Source organism: Cervus elaphus, chromosome 9 (assembly GCF_910594005.1).
Source record: "Cervus elaphus chromosome 9, mCerEla1.1, whole genome shotgun sequence".
NCBI lineage: Eukaryota > Metazoa > Chordata > Mammalia > Artiodactyla > Cervidae > Cervus > Cervus elaphus.
In genome coordinates, this window is record NC_057823.1 from 53,026,318 (window position 1) to 53,039,824 (window position 13,507).

The 13,507-nt window shown below is 33.7% G+C and overlaps 1 protein-coding gene and 1 non-coding gene across 6 annotated transcripts in view; one reads left to right on the plus strand and one right to left on the minus strand.

The window, feature by feature from the left end:
- Positions 1 to 13,507, plus strand: part of LOC122700232 (ankyrin repeat and KH domain-containing protein 1) — a 104,226-nt gene that overhangs the window by 80,773 nt on the left and 9,946 nt on the right. For all 5 annotated transcript variants that reach the window (XM_043912964.1, XM_043912965.1, XM_043912966.1 and 2 more), the window contains 12 exons: positions 468 to 613; positions 783 to 894; positions 1,378 to 1,523; positions 2,024 to 2,166; positions 2,607 to 2,820; positions 3,656 to 3,831; positions 4,038 to 4,200; positions 7,222 to 7,317; positions 7,778 to 7,894; positions 11,203 to 11,377; positions 12,163 to 12,619; positions 13,074 to 13,220. In XM_043912964.1, the coding sequence (XP_043768899.1) occupies positions 468 to 613; positions 783 to 894; positions 1,378 to 1,523; positions 2,024 to 2,166; positions 2,607 to 2,820; positions 3,656 to 3,831; positions 4,038 to 4,200; positions 7,222 to 7,317; positions 7,778 to 7,894; positions 11,203 to 11,377; positions 12,163 to 12,619; positions 13,074 to 13,220 (2,092 nt within the window). The remainder of the gene's footprint in view (positions 1 to 467; positions 614 to 782; positions 895 to 1,377; positions 1,524 to 2,023; positions 2,167 to 2,606; positions 2,821 to 3,655; positions 3,832 to 4,037; positions 4,201 to 7,221; positions 7,318 to 7,777; positions 7,895 to 11,202; positions 11,378 to 12,162; positions 12,620 to 13,073; positions 13,221 to 13,507) is intronic.
- On the minus strand, positions 10,387 to 10,491 carry LOC122701138. The gene has a single exon (XR_006342984.1). It is a non-coding gene; the product is annotated as a U6 spliceosomal RNA (small nuclear RNA).

Below are 13,507 nucleotides of genomic sequence, written 5' to 3' on the forward strand. Positions count from 1 at the left end.
ATCTTCTTTCTATTTTTCTTCTTCTTGTTTTAAAATTTGCATTATTTTCAGGATATTTTTATCTAATTGCCTTTTACAAACTAAGATTTACAATTCCTTTTTTTAAATTGGAAACTATTTTCTTCCTATTGACACTGTAAAAAGCTGCTATTTCTTCTGTATTCACTAAATGCCAGGTACCATGCTCAGTATTCTATTCCCAACAACCTTACAATGGAGGTACTATACTTATCATCCCATTTTACACATAAGGAAATTGAGGTTCTGAGAGTTTAAATTACTTGCCCAAAATCAGAAAGTCATTGGTAGAACTGGGATTCAAACATATGTCCATCTGACTCCAAAGCTTGTGATTTAACTACTACATTGTATTACTGCTATAGAATTTTCTGTTTTCTGTGTTTTTCTGTATAAAAATGACTTTATTCTTTTAAGTAGAATTCAGCAATATGAATATTGTTTTTCAGCTGTGAGTAGCAGAGTGCCCACTGGCTCGAACAGCTCTTCTCAAAACACAGAATGTCTTACACCTGAACCCTGTTCTCAGTCTCCAAGCAATGTGGCTTCCCAGTCTATACCCCCTGTGTATCCTTCAGTTGACATTGATGCACATGTAAGTAGACTGCTTTATTTATATTTATTTTATGGACATTCCATTTATCTTTGGAAAGGAAAAGATTCATTGTACATTAATTGTGGAAATTAACATTATTGGCTCTTCAATCAATAACACCACTGTAAACAGAAAAAAAGTTTGCCTCTTTTTTGTTTCCTTTTCCTAGACTGAGAGCAATCATGACACCGCATTAACCCTAGCTTGTGCGGGTGGCCATGAAGAGCTTGTATCTGTACTCATAGCACGAGATGCTAAAATTGAACACAGAGACAAAAAAGGTAAGAAGTGTTAGAAATAAAGTCTTGAGTGTCAGAAAACAATTTTTTTTCACTATGGGTAAGTAGTTCCTGGACTATTCAGTGAAAAGATGGGTTAGCATATTTCAATTAAGTATACCAGATTTTTTCATCTACAGAGCCAAATTATTATTCAGAAATTCAAAAATTATAGATCATCCAGGGAAGTACAGCAAGTTGTGTTTGCTTTTTCCTTGGTCCAAAAGTAGAGCATACAGAGGTATCAAAGTTTATTATGAGTATAAACTTGAATAGTTTTCTTTGACTTAGCATTTTCTTTTTATCAAGTATTTATGCGGTTTTGTCAGTAACAAATTGGGGTTTAAAGGAGTTTTAAAGGAGTTTTATGATTTTAAGTATCTGTCCTAAAGACTTCTTCCTCCTAAAACAATAAAGAATTAAAAAACAGTGGCTTAACAAGTAAAAAACACAAATTTGACTGAGAAATTTTTTTTTCTGATTTAGGTTTCACACCACTGATCCTGGCAGCAACAGCAGGACATGTTGGAGTTGTTGAAATCCTTTTGGATAAAGGTGGAGACATAGAAGCCCAATCGGAACGAACTAAGGATACTCCTCTTTCATTAGCATGTTCTGGTGGACGTCAGGAAGTATGCTGATGTTTATTTTCATTTTGTAAACATTTTATTTGTATTTTAAATATGCATGTGCTTAGTAGTTTAGCTACAATGAATAAAACTTGCATGTGTTTTGAGATGTTCTTTATATTAAATTTAATGAGAATAGTAAATGTCCTTTTAAAGAATCTATTTCATGCCTTTTTAGGCAAAATAGAAATTCTCTGTATCCTTACATTTACTGAGTCTGAATGGAGCAAAATCCTAACACATGAAATGTAAATTTGTCACTTAATAATTGAGGAAGCGAAAGAGTAACAACTTGTTATTTCAGTATAATTAGGATTTCATAGGTCTGAATTCCTTGATAAAAATTGAATTCATTTATCTAGTACTAATATTTGAATATTTAGTATCTGATTAAAATGTTAGATATTTAGAGAACTTAAAGATCCCATTTCTTTGTGCTTCTTTCATTATAAGATGAACCCTTGGTGTAAACTGGATTTCTCTGTTCCTATTTTACTTTGCAGGTGGTAGACTTGCTGCTGGCTCGGGGTGCAAATAAAGAACATAGGAATGTATCTGATTATACACCACTGAGTCTAGCTGCATCTGGAGGATATGTTAATATCATTAAGATTCTGCTTAATGCTGGGGCAGAAATTAATTCAAGGTATCTATCACCTGTTCATTTTATTATTCATTATTAATAAATTATGACCTTGAAGTTAAGTGTTTTCCCCTAAATATTTAGACAGATACCAGTTTTAAGCAAGATAATACTAAAGTTGCAAGGCCAACAATTATTCCTGTAGTAATCAGAGCTTATTTCAGCTAACGTGGCTGTTTTCAAAGAGGTTTCATTTCAGAAAACTCTTTGTTATATATATAGTTATAAATTTATAGCCTCTGAATAGGGGTTGTGTTTTTAATTGTGAGATTTTCTTAATTTGAGATTTTCTAATTATAAGACTAAACAAATAAAATCTATTCTTTGGTGGTAGAAAGCTTTCTTTTCACTGAAACTTTTTCATTTTTTATGTTCTCTCTGCTTTTAAAAAAAACAACAGGCAACATATTATTTTAATTTTCTGAGCACATTTCCCCCCTTAGGACTGGGAGTAAACTAGGTATTTCTCCCCTGATGTTGGCTGCAATGAATGGACATGTTCCTGCAGTGAAACTGCTGCTGGATATGGGTTCAGATATTAATGCCCAAATAGAGACCAATCGGAACACAGCGCTCACCTTGGCCTGTTTCCAAGGCCGGGCAGAAGTAGTGAGCTTGCTTCTGGATCGAAAAGCCAATGTTGAACATAGGGCAAAGGTAAGCATTTTATAACTTATCAACTACTTCAGACATATTTCTAATAGAAAGAGCATAATATAACATGGCATAGCACACTCAAATGTGCTATTTTAAATTTTCCTAAGCTAAAATTAGGAAATTCCTGCCCCTAAAATCCTATTCAGGATTGTAGAATAGTGCTATCCAGTGGTCAGTGACACACTGTCACCGTTCATAACTTTATTAAAGACAGCTAAGATCTCCTTTAATGAGACATGTGCTTTAACCATTGGTAAAAATCTTAATCAAAAATTACTTTATAAATTATAAAACTGAGGGAACTGAAATTGAGGCATCTATAATCTGATTGTAACAGATTATGACAATTTCATGACATTGTAGCATTTAGAAAGTAGGAGTTAGTATGTCAGTGTTTATAATTTCTCTTCTTAGAACCATTAGGTACTTAGAGCCCCTGAAACATGTAGCTCATGTATAATTCTTTATAACCAGACAATGGTCAATCTAGTAGTCATTTCAAATTGAAAATGTCTGAATGAAAGTCTCTTATTTTTTTCCCTGATTATCACTTTTTTATTTCTTAAAAGAGACAGTTACTGTCTCATGTAGATTTATAACAACAGAGATGTTATGAAGTGTTTTTTATTACCATAAGGTAGTATAAGTTAATTTAGTCTAGCATGTCTTAACTGAATCTAACAATTTTCACTTGCTATTTTAGTAAAGCTTAAGAGTGAATTTTGCTTAGCTCTCTTGGGAGAGAAAATCAGAAATAGAATCCACTTACAAGTCATTTTTCAGTCCTTTAAATAAATCAATATAATTTACCCACATAATTTTTTGGTTTAAACAGACTGGTCTTACCCCCTTAATGGAAGCTGCTTCTGGAGGATATGCAGAGGTTGGAAGAGTTCTCCTGGATAAAGGAGCAGATGTCAATGCCCCTCCTGTGCCTTCCTCAAGAGACACTGCTTTAACAATAGCAGCGGACAAAGGTCACTACAAATTCTGTGAGCTCCTGATTAATAGGTAGGTAAATTTTATATTTGTAAAAATTTCCTATGATCCCTTTCACTTTTCAGAGTGATAAAATTGTTTTACTTTATTTGACATTTAAAAGAACAGAGTATTTGTTTGAACTTTGTAAAAGAAAAAAGATAAATTAGAGAAAAAAAGGAAAAGTTAGCCCCTTCTCATAGGAAGCAAGCTATACTAACATTCTTTGATTTGTACAGGGGAGCCCATATTGATGTTCGCAACAAGAAGGGAAACACACCACTTTGGTTGGCATCCAATGGTGGTCATTTTGAAGTGGTGCAGTTGCTAGTGCGATCAGGTGCTGACGTGGATGGAGCTGATAACCGGAAAATCACACCTCTTATGTCAGCATTTCGCAAGGTAACTCTATGTGGACAAAAATGACAGAATTTGTTTAAAACTGCTGAATTTTAAGTTGAAGTCATAGGAGAAAGATTGGTCTTGAGGAATTGACACTGTTTCTATATACACACCTCTGCTATCTTGTACTCTCTTTGTGGCCAAATCTAAGAGCTGTATAGAAGTTCCCTATAAGCAACTTTGCTGTTAAATAACTTCGTATCTTGAAGAGTTTTGTTATATTTTTGTACATAAAACATGAGATTTCAGGGCAGATATTACAAGTAGATAGATGTTTAAGAGGAACAAAAACAAGTAGACTCATAAAAATTTATTATACCTCGTATATATATATTAAAGTTTACTTCTCTGCTCTATATTACAAAGCTTTCCCATTAAAATTGTGATAGACTATAAACTACTTAACATGGCTTACAAAGCCCTGTATGATATGGCTCATGCCAGCCTCAGACCAATCATTTCTACTGCCCTTCCCCTTTGCCCCTTTGCTTACTACACTTCAGCCACTGGCCTAGAATTCACTAAATTTTTAACTTTCTGAGGCCCTTTGCTCACTGGTTTTCTTTTCCTGAAATATTCTTTCACTTGCTTTTCACCTGGCTCACTTCTCCTCATTCTTTAATGTCTACTCCTTTAATATCATTTCTCAGAAAGTCCTTTCCTAACTTGCAATCTGAAAAGTTTCTCTTCTTCTCTTTTATAGTTCACCATTATTTTCCTTATCTCATTTTGTAATTGTACATGCAAACATGTGTTAGTTTTTTAATTCTCCTTTCCCCAATTAGGGGCTTCCCTGGTGGCTTGGACAGTAAAGAATCTTCCCCAGAACCGGGTTCGATCCCTGGGTCAGGAAGATCCCCTGGAGGAGGAAATGGCAACCCCCTCCAGTATTCTTGCCTGGAGAATTCCATGGACAGAGGGACCTGGCAGGCTACAGTCCATGGAGTCACAAAGAGTTGGACGTGATTTAGTGACTTTCACTTTCACTCCCTAATTAGAGTGGAAGATCTATGAAGGTGAAGATTCATGATTGTCTTTTTCACCACTATTTATACCTAGTTGTTCAGCACAGTGTCTCACACACACTAGATGGTCAATAAATAGCTATTGAATGAGAGCAGTGTAAGTTACCTATCTTTTAAAAAATCTTAAATATTTTTTCCAATTTTTTCTTTTCTTTAAATTGAGATATAATTTATATATATTAAAAGTGCACAAATCTAAGATGCATAGTTTAATGAGTTTTAATAAATGTATATACCTATATAACCCACATCCCATAAAGATAGAAACTACTTCCATAATCCTAGAAACTTTAATCATGCCCATTCTCAGTTAATTCCCTGCCCCAGAGGCAACCACTTTTCTGGCTTTTGCCACCATCACACTAATTCTTTTTTTTTGTTTGTTTATTTTTTGGCTACACCATGGCATGTGCAAGATTTTATTTATAGTTATCCCACCAAGGATCAAACCCGTGCCACGTGCACTGGAAGCACAGAACCTTAACTACTGGACCACCAGGGAATTTTTCCCATCAGATTACTTCTTGAAGATGTTTTAGAACCTTAGTATTAGGGGAAACTATGCAAGTTTCATTGTTAAAATAGATGTACTTTTAATGATTACAGATCATCAAGCCTCTGATAATACCATCTAGAAAATGTTTCACCTAGATTCAAGTCATAGGACTCAGATAAATATGACAGTCCACCTTGTTTAGTTTAGTAAGAGAGAGCCAAAGTTGTTGTTGTAGTTCAGTCACTAAGTCATGTCTGACTCTCTGCAACCCCATGGACTGCAGCACACCAGGCTTCTCTGTTGTTCACTATCTCCTGGAGTTTGCTCAAATTCATGTCCATTGAATCTGTGATGCTATCTAACCATCTCAGCCTATGCCACCCCCATCTCCTTTTGCATTCAGTCTTTCCCAGAATCAGGGTCTTTTCCAATGACTTTTCAGGGTTAATTTCCTTTAGGATTTACTGGTTTGGTCTCCTTGCAATCCAAGGGACTCTCAAGAGACTTCTCCAGCACCACAACTCGAAAGCATGAGTTCTTCTGCACTCAGCCTTCTTTATAGTTTAACTCTCACATCCGTACATGACTACTGGAAAAACCATAGCTTTGACTAGATGGACCTTTGTCAGCAAAGTGAAGTCTTTGCTTTTTAATACACTGTGTAGGTGTGTCATAGCTTTCCTTCCAAGGAGCATGCTTCTTTTAATTTCATGGCTGCAGTCACCGTCCACAGTGATACCAGATGCCATGATCTTGGTTTTTTGAATGTTAAGTTTTAAGCCAGCTTTTTCACTCTCCTCTTTCACCCTCATCAAGAAGCTCTTTAGTTCCTCTTCACTTTCTGCCATTAGAGTGGTATCATCTGCATATCTGACATTGTTGATGTTTCTCCTGGCAATCTTGATTCCAGCTTGTGATTCATCCAGCCTGGCATTTCGCATGATGTGCTCTGCATATAAGTTAAATAAACAGGGTGACAGTATACAGCCTGGATGTACTCCTTTCCAATCTTGAACCAGTCAAAATGACCAGTTCCATGTAAGGTTCTAACTGTTGTTCTAACTGGAGGAGGGAATGGCAAACCACTCCACTATCCTTGTGGTGAGAACCCCATGAACAGTAAGAAAAGGCAAAAAGGGGCAAAATAATGCTTTGGAATTTAGAACATCTTCTTTTAGATTTAATTTCCCTTTTATATTGAGAGAGATTTCGCATCACCAGTTTTTATTTTATTAATAGATTTATTTCTATTTCTATTCAAAAGTATTTCTATTTTCAGTGGGATGAGAGCAAATTAAATTCAGGAGAAATATCATTTGGTCTTCGATGTATTTCCCAGCATGTTGTACTTACCTCTTTCTGTTCATATTTTCATAGTTTCAATTGTTAAGTTTAGTAAATTCTGAAGTGTTACTATATCTTTTACTCTTTTAAGTTTTTGAGGATATGGGCCAGCTTTCATTGGTTTCTTTTGTGTACTTTTTGTTGTACTTTTTACAGGGTCATGTAAAAGTTGTTCAGTATTTGGTTAAGGAAGTCAATCAGTTCCCTTCGGATATAGAATGCATGAGATACATAGCAACAATCACTGATAAGGTAGGTTTAATATGCTGTTGAAGCATATTTTTATTCTTTATGGAATTATATACCAAAGTATATGTTAACAGCCTATTCTTTTCATCCTTTATAAGACAGATAACCTGATTTTTCAATGATTAGTTTCTCCATTTGCAAATGAAGAATGAGTATAATTTATAAATTATTTTGAGATTTTTCTTCCTAATATGGACTGTAATTACAGCGACTGCATCTAAACTTTATTATTAGATTATTAGCCAGATAAGACAGTTTTCTAAGAACACATAAGCTTTTTAAGGAAATGGTAGCTTATTTTGATTTTTTAGTCAAACTCTAGATTCAGAGGATAACTTGATTTGGTTTAGTAAATATCCAGTAATTTGGACTTTAAGCCCTGAACTTTGGTATACTTACCAGCTGAAGTTTTATTGGCCTCTTTATGTGTTTCTGTATTTATATAATTCCATTTCTGGTATAGGAACTGTTGAAAAAATGTCACCAATGTGTTGAGACAATTGTGAAGGCTAAAGACCAACAGGCTGCAGAAGCAAATAAGAATGCAAGTATTCTTTTAAAGGAACTTGATCTGGAAAAGGTGAGTGAGAAATATAATTTTCCTTTTTAGAACTGGTTGAAAATCTAGTAGAATACATTTGCTACTTATTTGACTATAATCTTAACAAAATCTCTTTTTATAAAATGATAAATTATCAAACTACCATCAATTTTTTTTATTCTAACCTGTTATACAAAAAAATATTTTTAATCATATAAGTGAAGAATTAGTTTTTAAACATGTCACAGTTTTCTACATGATATTATTGCCTAAGTTGTTTTACCATTAGTGTATGCAGAAATTTATTAAAACATTGGAAATCTTTCATTTATTATAAGATCTGGGGTATCAGTGGTTTATTGAATTCTTAAAGAGTAAGTGTCTAAATTTCCTTGGATGTGCTAGTATAATGGAAATTTTTTTTTAAAAGATTACTTTTCTGAGGTTCAGTGTGCCTCAGAAAATGAGGGTGTTCTTATGAACCCAGAAGTTATATTAAAAGAATAAATACTATAATCAAGTAGAGTTAGAATGTGGGAGATAGCTTAACATTAAGATATTTTATTGATGATAAAAGAAAGGGGAAAAATCCATTTTAGAGATGCTAAAATTTTGATACCAATTCTTAGTTTGTTAAAAGAAACAAACTTGTTAAAAAACAGAATAAAAAGTTGCTTAAAATCAATAAGACAAAAGATAACTTGCCCAGAATGAAAAATAATTTCATGGGCAATTCACAGAAAAAGAAATATAAATTTTCAGTAAATAGATGGAGAAGGCGCAGCTTCATGAATAAACAAAGAAATGCACAGTGAAAGAGTGATTTAAATTTCCTTTGCCAGACTGCTGCAGCTGCTACTGCTAAGTCTTCAGCCGTGTCCAACTCTGTGCGACCCCATAGATGGCAGCCACCAGGCTCCCCTGTCCCTGGGATTCTCCAGGCAAGAGTAGTGGAGTGGGGTGCCATTGCCTTCTCCACCTTTGCCAGACTAGGGAAACTCAAAATTTAAATGTTTGGGGGAAAAAATTTAAAGGTTTGATAATAGCTGTTGATGGCTAGGATGTGGAGAAATTAGCACTCCGGTATGACTTTTGATACACAGTATAAATTAGTGTAATTATTAATGGAGATGATTTGATGAATTAAATTTTAAAAAGTGCATACCTTTACTCCAGTCATTCCTCTTTTAGAAATATAGCCAAGGTAAATACTTTGACGAATGCTTAAAGATGCAAGTGTATTAAAGGACATTCACTGTTAAATTGCTTATAATATGGGGAAAGGTAAAAAACCTTAAAGTTTTATCATTAGGAAATTAAGTAAATTTTAATACTGCCATGATAAACTTGATTATAGTTAAAATCACAAGTGGAAAAAATAATACCATTTTAAAATAAAGGGAAGTTAAAGTTTGATGACTTCTATGGTTCCTTCCATGTCTGTAATTTTATTTTTGTGTAACTACCCCAGGGGTATGGTCAGCAATTCCCTGAACAGCCATTTTGCTCTTATGCTATGAAAATGATAAAATAATTGTTAACTGAATATGCAATTTCTTCTTTCAGTCCTCAGACCCTTTCTTATTTACATAGGGAGTTGAGAGACTTCATTTATCTTTTTTTTTTTTTTTTTTCTTTGTTTGGCCATACTATAAAGTGCAGAAGAGTAAAATTTTGTGCTTTGTAGGCCATACACACACTGTCATGACTCTCTGACTCTGGTAGTATGAGAGCACCCACAGACAGTAGTTAAATGAATGTGTTCCAGTAGAACTTTATTTATAGACATCAAAATTTTAATTTTTTGATTATTTTTGCATGTCACGAAATGTTTGCCTTTTCATTTTTTTCAACCATTTAAAATGTAAAAGTTATTCTTAGCATTCAAGCCATAATTTGCTGATACCTGGTTTTGGATAAATAAAAATGTTAAAAATAGCTTATTTGTGACTTAGAATGGTAAATTATAGTTTTGAGGAAAGTGCTTTACTTAATTACCAGGACAACTGGACTTCATTGACAGTTTCATATGGTGAGGATTTTTTAGATAATTTCCATAGAAATGTGAGTAATTTGATGTGTTTTCTGTTTGTTTCAAGCTTTCTTTATGATGTGAGTCAACCATTGTCATGTTCCCCTTTCTGAAAATAAGTAATTTCTACAATGGCCTCCTATGGATATTTTCATAGTGAAATTTGTTAATATCTTATAAAGATTGTAACAGTTGCATTTTAATTAAACACTGCCACATAAATCTAGGTAGTCAGTAATCTACTTTCTGTCTTTATGGATTTGCTTATTCCAGACATTTGAAATTTGGAATCATCATACAGTATTTGGTCCTCTGTGACTGGCTTCTTTTGCTTCATGTTTTCAAGGTTTATCCATATGGTAGCATATATCATTACTTCATTTTTTATTGCTGAATAATATCCCATTATATAGATATACAACATTTTGTTTATGCATTTATTAGTTGTTGAACATATAGTTTGTTTCCACTTCATAGGTATACAAGTTGTCTGTTTTGTTTTAACTTGGAATGTTTCATGAATTTGTATGTCATTCTTATGCAGGAGCAATGCTAACCTTCTGTATTACTTCAATTTTTTTTAGTATGTTTGCTGCTGAAGCAAGCATGGCATACAAGTTTTTGTATGAATGTGTTTTCATTTCTCTTGGGTATATATCTAGGAATGGAATTGCTAGCTCATATGGCAATTCTGTGCTTAACCACTTGGGAAACTGCCAGATTGTTTTCCAAGGTAGCTGCACCATTTTATAATCCTACCAGCAGTGTATGAAGTCTTCAGTTTCTTCTCATTCTAACCATGATTTATCTGTCTTTTTGATTAGCCATCCTAGTGACAGTGAAATGGGTATCTCATTGTGATTTGATATGCTTTTCCCTGATGGTTTGTGATATTGAGCATCTGTGTTTACTGGCCATTTGTATATTGTTTGTAGTAATGTCTCCACATCCTTTGCCCATTTTTAATTGACTGATTTGTCTTTTCATTGTTGAGTTATAAGAGTTCTTTATCAATTCCTGATACAAAACCCTTACCAGATGTAAGATTTGCAAAAATTTTTTCCTATTTTATGTTTTTTCACTTTATTGATGATCCCTGTGAAGCACAACAACTTTTAATTTTGATGATGTCCAGCATATCTGTTTCTTCTTTTGTTGCTTTTATAAATGTGTGTTAAGAGTGACACCCATGGGAAACCCCATGTATCATAAACAAAAGCATCATTTCATTATTTATTTTGAATCATTGCATTATTGTTAAGATGAGATAAAGAGTCGGCCGGACTTTGTGACTAAAACAACAATTTTATTACAGTCAAGAGAGGAGAGCAGAAAGCAGGCTCTTGCAGCTAAAAGAGAGAAAAGAAAAGAAAAGAGAAAAAAGAAAAAAGAGGAGCAGAAAAGAAAGCAGGAAGAAGACGAGGAAAACAAACCTAAGGAGAATTCAGAACTACCGGAAGATGAAGATGAAGAGGAGAATGAGGAAGATGGTGAGAAATGGACCATCTGAATTAGTGATAAAAATTCTTTTGTGTTTATCAGCTTCATTTTGAATGTTTTTTTGCTCTCAAAACTAATTCTAGTTAAATATTCAATTACTTTAATCTGAAATTGGCAGATGACTTCTATATTCAATATTTCTAAGTATTTTACATTGTAAAGTGACATAGACAAACAGAAGGGGAAGACATTCAGGTGTAATTTAAGTTCCCTGTAAAAATTATGTATGTCCTAAAGTGATACCATAAGAGGTTTGCCAGCTTTTCTTCAGGTTCTTCCTTACTCTCTCATTCCCCAGTTAGAAACTGGGGAGAGGTCTAGTTCCTCAGTAAACTTTTAAATAAGGTTTAGTGTTGAAGCTGTATAGCACTGGGGCCCATTACTCTCAAAGAATTGTTTATTGTACAATCTGGCAATTACAGTAATAGGCAAATGATTTTGCTCTATTTGAATTCTAATTCTAAAATGCTATTTTAAAAACTTCTTAAAAAAAATAAATAAAAACTTCTTAAATCCAATCTGTATTGTGATTTTTGGTTAGTTCATGAGACTAGCATTTCAAAGCTTAAGAATGTTAATGTTTTGTACTGAGTTAGACATCAAAATATGATATTTTCATTCTCACAACTGTAAAGATTTGTTTATTTACTAGTGAATACTGATAAAAGGAAAGTATGACTAAGAGTGAATTATGAATTATTAGGTATATTCTATCACAATCTGTTTTGAGATCCGTGGCTCTCAGTGTGATTTATATCCTTTTTCATAATTTCAGTGGAGCAAGAAATTCCCATAGAACCTCCTAGTGCGACTACCACCACCACAATTGGAATCTCTGCAACATCTGCAACATTCACAAATGTGTTTGGGAAAAAAAGGGCCAATGTTGTGACAACTCCTAGCACCAACCGGAAAAATAAGAAGAACAAAACCAAAGAGACTCCTCCCACTGCACATTTAATATTACCAGAACAACATATATCCTTAGCACAGCAAAAGGCAGATAAGAATAAAGTAAACGGAGAAAGCAAAGGTGGTGGTACAGGTGGGAATAGTGATTCAGATAACTTGGACAGCACAGATTGCAACAGTGAGAGTAGCAGTGGTGGTAAAAGCCAAGAGTTAAATTTCACTATGGATGTGAATTCCTCTAGTGATAGGAGATATCCCTCACTGCTACTCCATTCCCAAGAGGAAAAGACAAGTACCGCTGCTTCCAAAACTCAGACACGGTAAAATTTTCTGACTTGTTAACTCTGCACCTACCTTTCCTTTTGCATACCTGGCACAAGAACTTGAAGTAACACAAGTTGTGTTAAACAATTTAAGTCTACCACATTATCTGTCTTCAACATTTAAAACTGAAACATTTAAAACTGGTGTCCTCCTAATCATGTGCTAGTTATGAAAGGAATTATTAGAACTTTTAAGGTTTAATTTTGAAGTTGAAAATATTAGCATACCTTGGTTTTACTTTAATTATGTCATTTTCATTGATTATATATAGTCCTTTTGGCTTCTGAATCCATTTTAATACTAAAATAAATGATGAACTCTTTGCCCTATTTCTGTTTTTCTGAATTGTTAATAATTTGATGTACCAAATTTTAATTCAAATATTTCAGCAAATCTCTTGAGTTTCTATCTTAAAATTTATCTTTTATTGGATTTTGATATTTCTCTTAGACTTGAAGGCGAAGTGAATCCTAATTCCTTATCAACAACCTACAAGTCAGTGTCATTGCCATTAAGTTCTCCAAACATAAAGCTGAATCTGACTAGCCCTAAAAGGGGGCAAAAAAGAGAGGAAGGATGGAAAGAAGTTGTCCGAAGGTAAGTACAATTAGTCTCATCTTTTTAACTTATCTCCTCGTTTTCTCCTCTTGTGAGATGGTTACCCAGTTAATTAATGACTAATTTGAATGTGATTTCAACTACAATGCCATACTATATCCAGAGTAGACTAAAATTAGAAATTAGAAACAGTATGTAAATTGTGCATGTATATTTTATGATACAAGAAATGTTGGCTTTAGAAAAACAAAAAATACTTTATTAAAGCATAAGATATAACAGTTTACAGACAAATCATAGAAAAAGGTCACAAACTTCCTAAGAGA